Here is a 12,460-nt window from a genome sequence, read left to right as displayed (position 1 = left end):
GAATGGGCAAAAACTGGAAGCATTCCCCTTGAAAACTGGCACAAGACAAGGATGCCCTCTCTCACCACTCTTATTCAACATAGTATTGGAAGTCCTGGCCACGACAATCAGGCAAGAGAAAGAAAGAAAGGGCATCCAAATAGGAAGAGAGGAAGTCAAACTATCCCTGTTTGCAGATGACATAATTCTAATCTAGAAAAACCCAAAAGCTCCTTAACTTCAACAAAGTCTCAGGATACAAAATGACGGTGCAAAAATCACTTACATTCTTTTTTTTTTTTTTTTTTTTTTTTTTTGAGACAGAGTCTCGCTCTGTCACCCAGGCTGGAGTGCAGTGGCGCGATCTTGGCTCACTGCAAGCTCCGCCTCCCAGGTTCATGCCATTCTCCTGCCTCAGCCTCCCGAGTAGCTGGGACTACAGGCGTGTGCCACCACACGTGGCTAATTTTTGGAGAGATGAGGTTTTGCCATGTTGCCCAGGCTGGTCTTGAATTCCTAGACTCAAGAAAGCCTCCTGCCTCGGCCTCCCAAAGTGCTGGGATTACAGGCATAAGCTACCAGGCTTGGCTTGTTTTTCTTTCCATAGGAAAAATAAAAATTCTTGAGTCTGTAGTGATAGAAGGAAAAGCAAACTCATTTACCACCACTGACTCTTTACTCTTAAAAAGGAAAAATAAAGTATGTTTAACATCGAGATCTGGTGGGCAACATTTTAACCAAGCAATCTAACTTAGCATTACTAATATTGGAACAACTTGATATTGTGTCTCCTCATGTGTTACAACATAAAGTACACAACATGAGCCATGAAATATCCCTGCCAAAACCTGAATTGCATCTAGTCTTTAGGCCTACTTTTCAGGAAATGTGGGGACTGGCATGGGGTAGAGAAACAACATACCGATAGTATAAGGAAGCAAACATACCAGTTGAGAATGTGGGACATTCTACAGAACAGTGGTTTGATGTTTTTTCCCATAAAGTTACTATTATGTGAAATAAGAGGTGAGGTTCTAGAAAAAGAGACAAGCAAACACTGTGGATGAACCTTGATGAAATTCTGGTTAAATAACAATTATAATTTGGAAACAAGTAGAAAAATTTGATTATGGGCTGAATATTAGATATTGGGGATTACTGTTATTTTTCCTTGGTGTGATAATGATACTGTGGCTATGTACAAAGAAGCCTTTAAGAAAATCTGCACTGAAGAATTTAGGGGTGAAACGTCCTGTCTGCAGCTTACTTTTAAATGGTTTAGCAAAGCAAAACTGTATTTATATAGACACACAGAAACCAAACACACACACACAAAGGCAAAATGTTTAAAATGATTGAATCTAAATGGTATGTACAGATACCATATCATTGTGCTACTCTTTCAGCCTTTTTTTTTTTTTTTTTTGAGTCAGAGCCTCACTCTGTCGCCCAGGCTGGAGTGCAGTGGTGTGATCTTGACTCACTGCAACCTCTGCCTCCCAGGTTCAAGTGATTCTCATGTCTCAGCCTCCTGAGCAGCTGGGATTACAGGCATGCATCACCATGCCTGGCTAATTTTTGTATTTTTAGTAGAGACAGGGTTTCACCATGTTGGCCAGGCTGATCTCGAACTACTGACCTTAGGTGATTTGCCCACCTCGGCCTCCCAAAGTGTTGGGATTACAGGCGTGTGCCGCTGCGTCCAGCCGCTTTCAACTTTTCTGTTTGCAAATTTTCAAAATAAAAAATTGTGGAGAGGGAGAGACACAGTAGAGCAAGAAGGTAAAAATATAGGGGGAACATTTGGTACAAGACCTCAAAGATGGGTGTATTAGATCAACAGTCTAAATGGAAAGATTAGCACTTAGATGGTATCATTTTCTGAGACTAGAGGAAAGCAGCTGTGGGTGAGTACAGATAGACATGTGGGTAGGTATGGGTGTGGGAAGTTGAGAAAATATCAAGTGATCTCAATATTGTCCATGAAGTAGGAGGCAAGGAGTAGCAGTTGCTTTGTGGCATGAAGAAAGTGTTGTTTTGGAATGGTTGCTGTGGGGAATGGCAAAGGAAGCTGACCAGGGATAAGTGAAAGATTTCACAGGGTGCAGCAGAGCTGCTGCTAAGACTTGAGTGTCTGAAAATTGCTTCTCATTTTTGTTCCTATTAGCACCCCAAGCGTACCTCCTATCATAGAACCTACCAGATTCTAATTACCTGATTATTCCAATAGATCATGAGTTTGAGGGAAGGAGCTTGATTTTTATCTTCAGTTTCCAGCACTAAGCACGGCCCTTGGCATGTAGAGTACGCATTCAGTGTATACGTATTAAATAAAATACCAACAGTTTCACATACAACTTTTAAATAGCTTTTCTTCTTAAAACGTTTCTTCTTACCCTCACTGATGGGTTAGCTGCTTTTCTTCCATGCTCCCACAGCAATGTAAATGTTTATCATGCCCATTACAAACCCATATCATTGCATCTTCTGCACTGTATTGAAATTACCTGTTTATCTGTCTTATCCAGCAGACAAATATTTTGCGATCAGTGATCTTGTAGCTTTCTATCCCAAACTCAGCACATTCATTGGCCTATAATACAGCAGGCATTTTCTGGTCTGAGCTGAACAATTAAAAAAGACTAAGTTTTGGTTTGTAAAGACTTTATTTCTGGATGTATATGTGATTTTAACAAATATTAATACTTTCAAAAATAATCTTAACAATATTATTAAAGTACAATAAACAGTATAAGATAAAGTGCTCAATTACCTAATCATAGTATTCTAGATAAAACTCTGGGGAAAACAATGGCTTTATATTTTAAAAGGCACAGTAGCACCCAGCAGAGTCCTCTTTCCAATTTGCTTCTCTCCAAGTGTTCAAAATGTAAAGAATGCTCTCCATACCCCTGAAGGCAAACATTTCCAAACAGATTTAAAAGTTCAGGAATTGGGTTCAGGTGACTTTTTATGAAAACAATTCAGGTGACCAAGCACTTCGAGCTTCACACACTGAAGGTGGGCCTTTTTCTGAAAATGGAAGGCAACATTTGACTTCTGAACAAGAATCAGGTCCAAGAACAGGGTGCAGCTGAGGTGCTGCTAAGACTTGAATGTCTGGACATTTGGAAATCCAGCCTGAACTTTTACAGTTATATTTAGGAGTTTTCTTTTTTGTAACAACTGCTGCAAGCATATTCTTTAATTTCTTCTTAATTAAACCTTTATTGGTTCCTTGTCTAATATGTTTCAGTTTCTTTCTTGGTAACTCTTGTTGATCAGGGAAATGATGGGCAGCAAGGCATTTCCCTAGACCTATGTCTTGGAATCCAAGCATATCTGAAGGAAATATTTTTTGTGTGGTAGGAGGGACCCATTCATCACTATCAGTTTCATGGCACTCAGCAAAAGGGTAGTGATTGAAAACTTCTGGTTGTGAAATACCAGATACAACAGGGCTTCTGATTTTCTGGCTAGGTGTCTTTATATTTTTTGGACAGCTTGGGCTGGCTTGCTGTTTGTCATTTTCAGGGAAAATCCTTATTTTTTCATAGTTAGCATCAAGATCTGAATAAAATACAGGTTTTTTGAAAGCTCTGTTTATCCCATGAATTCTTGTTTGGTGGAACCCTGAAATTGGAGTTGACTGTGAACACGGAACAAAGTCTTGACTATTTTCAAAATTATATTCTGAATCTGATTGAAAATGAGGTGTTGGAGAGCATGTTCTTGAACGCCTAGAGTCAGATAGGCTTTGCAAGGATAATTTTTGTGAAGGCTGGATGAAGTCTTCAGAAAGTGATCTCAGTGAAAAATCAGACTCTGAAGGATGACTTTCTGCCAAAGACATTCCCCATTGTAAGAAAATATCCTGTGATGTTTTGGTAATCTCTATTGCAATGTCCATTTCTTTAGCAGTATCATCAAAGAGATCAGCAGAGGCATCATAGCTACCTTCATAACCCATAGAATAGCTCTGTGTTATGTTATTATTGATATGTCCCCAAGGCATTTCCTTCAATGTATTTGTATTTCTATTTGGACTATTGCAAAGAGTTTCTAAAGGATATGTAAGTTTCCTGCAAATTGTAAAACTGTCGTCTTGGTTCTTAGACCACCTACAATATTGTTTATTTTCTAATTTGCAAAGATCAGAGACATCATTATACTTCCTATAACATAGAGTTGTCAACTTTTCATTCATTTCTGAAACTGATTTTTCTCCACATCCATTCAAATATTTGTTATTTAGACTAGAATGGTCACTCTCCCTGTGTGGTGAGACTCTGATAGTCTTCTTAAGAGTAACTATTGTTTCTAAATCTTTTGAAGATGAAAACAGAGCTGACAGGTAAGGATTTGGTAGAAAATATTCTGACATATCTCTTCCATTATGATTTACAGAGACAGCCTCTACTTTGTTATCTGGTTGTGACTCCTTTTCAACACTAGGACTTAGATTTCCTTTACAGTTGAAAAGGAAGTCATCTTTGCCACAGTTTGCTTTGACTATTGCTTGTGATGATCTTAAAGCTATAGGTGGTGTATGCAGGGCTCCAGTAGTTCTCTGGGGAGTCACAGATAACCTGCTGTGGTCTGCATGAAATTTATCAATGTCATTATCTACATGATGTTTTCTACTACTGACATCTGCCTGGGTTACAGCAATCTCACTTTCAAGAACTGCCAGAAACTTGTTCAGGCTTTCAGAGAATGGCAGATCATCCCAAATTTGAGGGTCACCATCCTGGGAACTGCTGGCTGTCTCTTCAAGTCTGAGTAATGAAGGTGGACAACATGCAGATCTCTTTTGAAGGCTAGTGGGGGTATCTATACCATGATGCTGAAAACATGGTAGCTCATGCTGGGACCTGTTTTTAATTTCCACTGCACTGTGGAAGGATTTTGTATTACTTGACTCAAGGGGCTCTCGCATTTCCAAAGAGAATAAATTAGAGTCATTAACTCCACTTTCATGATGACTGCTCTGAACTGCACTCAGCTCCTTAGCTTGTAAGCCAAGTTCTTTACCCAACTTTTCTGCTGTCCTCTTTTTATCCATATATGAAACAAGGCTCCATGAATCCTGAATGGGATCATAACAGCTACTGGAACCAGTGGCCTCTGCAATGGAGATGGACTTTCTGTTCTGCTGAAGAGTACCAAAGGCCTTACTTTGTTCTGAAGCTGAAAAATCATCATTATCTGTTAGCTGTGAAACAATGGAAGTGAATTCAAGTGATGGCTGCCAGAATTTTGAAAAAGTATCCTCGCTGCAGGACTTGAAAAAATAAGAAGTGCTGTCAGAAGCATATATGCTGCTGAGATCACTATTTGAGTGATCTAAAGAAAGTAAATTACTGTTAGGTGCCTGAGAGTCACATTGAAGTTTCCTGAAATTAAAAGTCTGCAAAAGTTGATGGAAGTAGTCAATGACAGTAAAGCCTGCAATACCTGGGTCCGGTAGAACAATCTGGCAAGCCACTAGTGCTTTGGCTTTGCTTTTGTGGTCAGAGCATTGCTGTAAGAAGTTACTGGCATCTGAATGTTTTCCAGGTTGGTTTTCAAAATTCTGTGAAAGAAGCAAAGAAATTTAAGTAAGAATAAAATTGTCTCCCTTTTACTTAAACATGAAACAGAGATTTAGCCAGGCACAGTGGCTCATGCCTGTAATCCCAGCACTTTGAGAGGCCGAGGCAGGCAGATTACTTGAGCCTCAGGAGTCTGAGACCAGACTGGGCAACATGGTAAAACCTCGCCTCTACAAAACATACCCCCACAAAAATTAGCTGGGCATGGTGGCGTGTGCCTGTAGTCTCAGCTACTCAGGAGGCTGAGGTGGGAGGATCACCAGCGCCTAGGGAGATCAAGGCTGCAGTGAGCCATGATCTTGCTACTGCACTCCAGCCTGGGTGACAGAGTGAGATTCTGTCTCAAAAATAAAATAAAATAAACAGATTTAAAAGGTTAAAACAGATACAACTATTACCTCCATCCTCCAATTCCAATTTCGATTCTGTTAGTGTTATAGGCAAAGTAGCATATGTAAAAGAATATAAACCTTAAAGAGCTTGTTTAAACTGATTTGAAGAAATCCTAGTTCCAGCATTTATTAATAGTGTTGAGACTTTGGACAATTTATTTAACCTCCCTGAGTCTTCTCATTTATAAAATAAAAATAAAAATCCAGGATTACTGTTTAGTAATAAAATGGAAAACTGCACAGTGCTTAAAAAATAGTAGTGGCTCAATAAATGGCAACTATCATAGTTCTCGTTAGCTAAGGAAAGAAAGGAGGGGAGGGGAGGGGAAAAAAGGGGAGGAGGAAAAAGAAGAGAGGAGAGAAAAGGATTGTCTATGATTTTAACAAAGTAAAGCGCTGTAGCCGCTGATTCTACCTTCCCTTTGGATTTTTCTCACTCTTCTGTTGTGGAGTGCTCTATTTCCTCTTTTAAAACCCTGATTCCAGTGTGGAAAAAAATGTCTCTTTGTTCCCTTTAGCATAGATGAGACAGAAAACTATTACTCCTTCAAAGTCAATACTTTTTTTAACTTCTTCTACTGTCACTTTTATAATTATTTAAGACCATCTTTCTTAATCTAGTTTTAGTATTCTTATCAATACTCAGATACTTTGCCTTCAGTGTTCCATTATTCTCTTTTTATAGATGACAGAATTTAAAAGCTAGAGAATGGGTGGAAGTTTTACTATAGAATTTGAACAAAATCTGGAGGGCAAAATAAATACTAAATACCAAAAACAAATATCTAACATTTCTAAATATATAATAAATTTATATTTTTAAGCTCTGAAAGCATTTGAAGTAGGCTCCCCTGACTTTTGAAAGAGGAAGTTGTCACACATGGTGTTTTAACAGACCACCTATAGGCTATTTTTACATAGTTTAAAATGTTTCTACAGGCCGTCACATTTATAGAACTCCTAACAACTATTCAGAAAATTCACATAATTCATTACAATGGAAATGTTAACAGATTATTAAAAAGAAAGCTAGTCTCAATTACCGTCACTCCAAAAATAAAGCTTTGTCCAACAAAGCAAGTTTCAACTGCTTTAGTTAATAGATTCTGAGTTGTATCATTGTCCAGTGTTTCTGGAATTTTATTAGGATCCTGAATGTACCTTGATTGGAAAAAAAATAAAAAATGTGAAGAAATAAACTTTGAAATTTTAACTTGCCATAAAGTCAGAGACACAATTAATTTGAAAATGCAGCATGAACCTTTTATAGAGGAAAAAAAGTGACTTTAAGAGCCAGGCAGTTTGTTCTCTCTAGTTTCTCATAGCACAGAAAAATCAATAAAACCAATTGATCAAGTGTGAGTAAAGTAGTTACCTGCCTAACCATCAGGCCCGGCAATGATTATAAGGAAAAATAAAAGTGGCAGTGGGAATAGTGGTGGGATCTCTAGCCCTTCAAAGCAGGAAAAAGTCTTCCCTTTTCTCTGATAAGCCTGGTCGTGGTGCCTTTATTGTCTCAAGCACAAAAACGTGGACATAGATTTCTTGCATGTGATTAGGGGAGGAGGGCAGAAGATTGAGGGGGAAGAAAAGCTTTTTTTTTTTTTTTTGAGACAGAGTCTTGCTCTGTCTCTCAGGCTGGAGTGCGGTGGTGCAATCTTGGCTCACTACAAGCTCTGCCTCCTGGGTTCATGCCATTCTCCTGCCTCAGCCTCCCGGAGTAGCTGGGACTACAGGCGCCCACCACCACGCCCGGCTAATTTTTTGTATTTTTAGTAGAGACAGGGTTTCACCGTGTTAGCAAGGATGGTCTCCATCTCCTGACCTTGTGATCCGCCCGCCTTGGCCTCCCAAAGTGCTGGGATTACAGGCGTGAGCTACCGCGCCCAGCCAAGAAAAGCTTTAATTGTTTATTCTTATATTCTCAGGACAATGTCATAAAAGGTCAAACTATGCAAATGAAGTTGCGATACAGATAAAAAATAAAATTTCAATTTCTGATATGCAAATATTCCCTCAAATAGATTCTCCTGCCTCAGGGGAACCTAACTGTTTGAATGCTAACCTCAATTTAGATAATTCTTCAATTTGAAATGATGTTACTTTCTTAGCTTCTATTTCTGTAACTTGGATTAGAGATTTATAATTTAATATTCTAATTACAGATTAATTACCCTAAATAAAAGGAGACTGTTTTAATATCGTAATATGTATTCAAGAAATAAACATCTTTCTTACTTGCTTGTCTTTTAAAGGAATTGACAATCTGGGGTTGACTGATTATCTTCTACAGAAATGCATATTGCCTTATAAACTTGTATCTTCAAATTCTAAGGGCAGTCAGGAAAAAGGATGTTTTAAGTATTCTTACCTGTGTAAACCAGTGGCAGTAAGACCAAAAAATGTATCTAAGCAACTTCCAAATACAGTAATAACAAACAATTTGTTTGATTCTGCAACTTTTAAGGAAAGTTTGTATCTGTAATTGGCATTTCCAGATTCACCAGTAGAGCCACATTTTGGACAATTAGACCTAGAAAAGTGGTGGAAAAAAGTGTGGAGATGTTCATTAAATGTTTTTCATATGATGAAAAATCCAGAACAGTAAAAATTTAAAATAACATTTTGTATATAAATGCTCCTACACAACTCAAATTCTTCTTAAACTCTTTCAGATCAACTTCTTTTAAATTTCTCTATTCAGAATAGTTAGCTTTACTGATTTAAACAGCCCCAAGTTGATAGAAATACATACCAAATTGATAGAAAACTAAAGGAGAACTATGCATGAAAGAGAGGACGAAAAGGCCTGGGGCGGTGGCTCACACCTGTAATCCCAGCACTTTGGGAGGCCGAGGTGGGTGGGTCACGAGGTCAGGAGATTGAGACCATCCTGGCTAACATGGTAAAACCCCATCTCTACTAAAAATACAAAAAAATTAGATGGGTGTGGTGGTGGGCACCTGTAATCCCAGCTACTTGGGAGGCTGAGGCAGGAGAATGATGTGAACCTGGGAGGCGGATCTTGCAGTCAGCCAAGATCGCACCACTGCACTACAGCCTGGGGGACAGAGTGACACTCCATCTCAAAAAAAAAAAAAAAAAAAAAAGAGGACAAAAAAAAATCTCAAAATATTTAATACCTATTTATACACAAAGCACTTAATTGCATTTTTTCTCACCATAATGAAAATTACTTTCTTTAATTCATTGGACTATGTTGATAACTTATCAGATTATAAAATTGGATATGAAAACCATGCAATTTAACTTGTTTTTTTAAGACAATATGTAATGGTGGCTAAAGGCTTTCTAGTCAAAAAGTACACATCTACATGGCAGTGTAACTCTATTGCCATGTACTCATTGTCTGACAGTTACTAAATTCTTGAGTTCCTCATCTATGAAGTCCAGGGCTGAAGAAGGATTAAAATAGACAAATAAAGGGTCTAGTACAAATACTGTGAAATTAGTGTTAGTCTGCTTCTCCCTCATAATTATATCAAGTATTGTGATAATTACTGTCACTTGTACTGTTTCCTTCTTTTGTAGTTTGCAATGTATTATAACTCTGATTTCTATCTTTCATGTTCTTAATTTCCACCCTTCAGTTAACGTTATTTAATAGAATAGTCTAAAAAATTTTTTGAAATACAACAAGCACCTAAAAATATTTTATGGTAATGGCTAATACTAGAATTTTGTTTTTTCTTCAGATTGCTAAAGATCTTAAAAAAGAGTGGCAAAAGGAAAACAGAAGGCAAGGTGAAAGATGGTTGTATAAATTTGATTGTTGCCAGATAGCCACTAGGGGGAGTCTGAAATCTGTAGCTCTCAAAGTGACTCACCTTTATTAGATCTGTGCTATTATTCTTCTGCCATACTGAGGATAGATCTATACCAACCCATTCATATAATCCTATACAAATCTGCTAGAGTTTGTGCTGTAGGTTAGTCATAGAATGAATTAAAGGTAATTGACTCACTAGGGGATAAAACTCCATTAGTACCAAACTCTAGGGAAATGAACTGTTTAAAATATACATTGGAATTTCTTTAAAGGCTATGCAATAATAATGCATACAGGCTTAATGTAAAATTCCTAGCAAACTTAGACTAATTAATATGCATTAGCATTAAGTTTACAAATGTTTTCAACATACATTATTTCATTTTTATAGGTAAAATTTACAAATGGGGAAATTAGTTTGAATTTTTATCTGAGATGACAAAGTTGGTAAATATATGACCCAAACCCAAGGCTGCGAACTCGTATCATAAAGTTCTGATATTATGACATGATAACAGTGGGACCAAATGGTTAAAATAAAGAACTGCTTGCAATGACAATATCAATAATAGCCTCAAAAAACTATGTCTATTGGTGTTCATGCATTTACATATTAAACTATATATATTTTTATAAAGTACATATGTATAATGAAGATATTTATTTATATAGTTTCCTTTAATCCTTTTAGGAACGATGCTGGATTGAAATAAATGTTAGTGTGGTGTAATACAGATTAGAGCTTCTCAAACATTAGTATGTATACAAATCATGCAGAGATCTTGTTAAAATGAAGATTCTGATTCAGGAAGTCTGGGATGAGGCCCAAGATTCTGCATTTTTAATAAGCTCCCAGGTGATACTGATGCAGATGTACCTTAGGCCATACTTTGAGAAACAAGGATATAGACAACATATTCCCATCACCGTCCCGATTTAACTTCTAGAGGCACCCGTATTTCTAAAATGTCATTTGTTACAAAATAGCAGTTTTCAAACTTTTTGGTTTCACACTCCTTTAATACTCTTAAAAAATTATTGAGAATATCAAAGAGCTTTTGTTTATGTGAATAATCCCTATTTTTTTATTCAAAAATATTTACTTGGGCCAGGCGTGATGGCTCACACCTGTAATCCCAGCACTTTGGGAGGCTGTGGCGGGCAGACCACTCAAGCTCAGGAGTTCGAGTCTAGCCTGGGAAACATGGCAAAACTGCGTCTCTACAAAAAATACAAAAATTAACGAGCATGGTGGCATGCGCCTGTAGTCCCAGCTACTTAGGAAGCTGAGATGGGAGGATTGCTTGAGTTCAGGAGGCAGAGGTTATGGTGAGCTGAGATTGTGCCATTGAACTCCAGTCTGGAAGTGACAGAGCCAGATCCTGTCTCAAAAAAAAAAAAAAAAAAAAAAAAAAAATTTACTTGCCAAAGATTGAATATATTCAAGGTATACAACATGATGATTTGAAATACGTCTACACTGTATAATGATTACCACAGTCAAATTTTTTTTTTTTTTTTTTTTTTTTTTTGAGACAGCATCTTGCTGTTGGCCAGGCTGGAGCGCAGTGGTGCAATCTTGGCTCACTGCAACCTCCACCTCTTGGGTTCAGGTGATTCTCCTGCCTCAGCCTCCTGAGTAGCTGGGACTACAGGTGCCCGCCACCACACCCAGCTAATTTTTTGCATTTTTAGTAGAGGTAGGGTTTCACTATGTTAGCCAGGATGGTCTCGATCTCTTTTTTTTTTGAGATGGAGTCTCGCTCTGTCACCCAGGCTGGAGTGCAGTGGCGCGATCTCGGCTAACTGCAAGCTCTGCCTCCCGAGTTCACACCATTCTCCTGCCTCAGCCTCTCTGAGTAGCTGGGACTACAGGCGCCCGCCACCACGCCCAGCTAATATTTTGTATTTTTAGTAGAGACAGGGTTTCACCGTGGTCTCGATCTCCTGACCTCGTGATCCGCCCGCCTCGGCCTCCCAAAGTGCTGGGATTACAGGTGTGAGCCACCGCACCTGGCTACCGTAGTCAAATTATTTAACACATCATCCATTACCACTCATGCTGTACATTAGATCCACAGAACTTGTTCATCTTATATCTGTCTATATTTCGTTTCTGGTTTGTTTTCAGACAGGGTCTCACTCTGCTGCCCAGGCTGGACTACAGTGGTGCTATCATAGCTCACTGTAACTTCAAACTCCTGGGCTCAAGAGATCCTCCTCCCTCAGCCTTCTGAGTAGCTGGGACCACAGGCACATGCCACCATATGTGGCTAATTTTAAATTTTTTTGTAGAGATGGGGGTCTCACTCTGTTGCCCAGACTAGGCTTGAACTCCTAGGCTGAAGTGCTTCTCTTGTCTCAGCCTCCCAGAGTGTTGGGATTACAGGCGTGAGCCATCACACCTGGCCTCTATCTACATTTCTCATGAAACGAGAAATTAAATGAAAGTGAGAAATTAAAACTGAGAAATCAAAAAAATATTAATTCATTAAAAACAGACCCTTTACATGGTTAAGACAGAAAACATACTTTTATGAAAAATAGTTACGTTTTTCAAATTTTAAAAATTAGTAAGAAGAGACCAGCATTGTTTCACATTTTGCAAATCTCTTTAATGTCTGGTTTCATAAAAAGACAGTTGGATTCTCATATCTGCTTCTCTGCTCAATCTGTTGTGATAGTACGTGTTATGTAGCCTCTGG

General features: G+C 38.2%; 1 protein-coding gene across 7 annotated transcripts in view; it reads right to left on the bottom strand.

Annotated features, from left to right (window-relative positions):
* Positions 1-12,460, bottom strand: part of DDIAS (DNA damage induced apoptosis suppressor) — a 51,052-nt gene that overhangs the window by 14,662 nt on the left and 23,930 nt on the right. For 4 of the 7 annotated variants that reach the window (XM_063642013.1, XM_063642012.1, XM_063642011.1 and 1 more), the window contains 3 exons: positions 8,337-8,498; positions 7,009-7,126; positions 5,437-5,554 (listed from right to left, as the gene is read on the bottom strand). In XM_063642013.1, the coding sequence (XP_063498083.1) occupies positions 5,437-5,554; positions 7,009-7,126; positions 8,337-8,498 (398 nt within the window). Of the gene's footprint in view, positions 1-2,626; positions 5,555-7,008; positions 7,127-8,336; positions 8,499-12,460 lie in introns of those variants that run through there. The other 3 variants (XM_055283091.2, XM_063642009.1, XM_055283092.2) reach the window with 1 other exon arrangement.

Source organism: Symphalangus syndactylus, chromosome 6, assembly GCF_028878055.3.
Source record: "Symphalangus syndactylus isolate Jambi chromosome 6, NHGRI_mSymSyn1-v2.1_pri, whole genome shotgun sequence".
Taxonomy (NCBI): domain Eukaryota; kingdom Metazoa; phylum Chordata; class Mammalia; order Primates; family Hylobatidae; genus Symphalangus; species Symphalangus syndactylus.
This window is presented reverse-complemented; position numbering and strand designations above follow the sequence as displayed.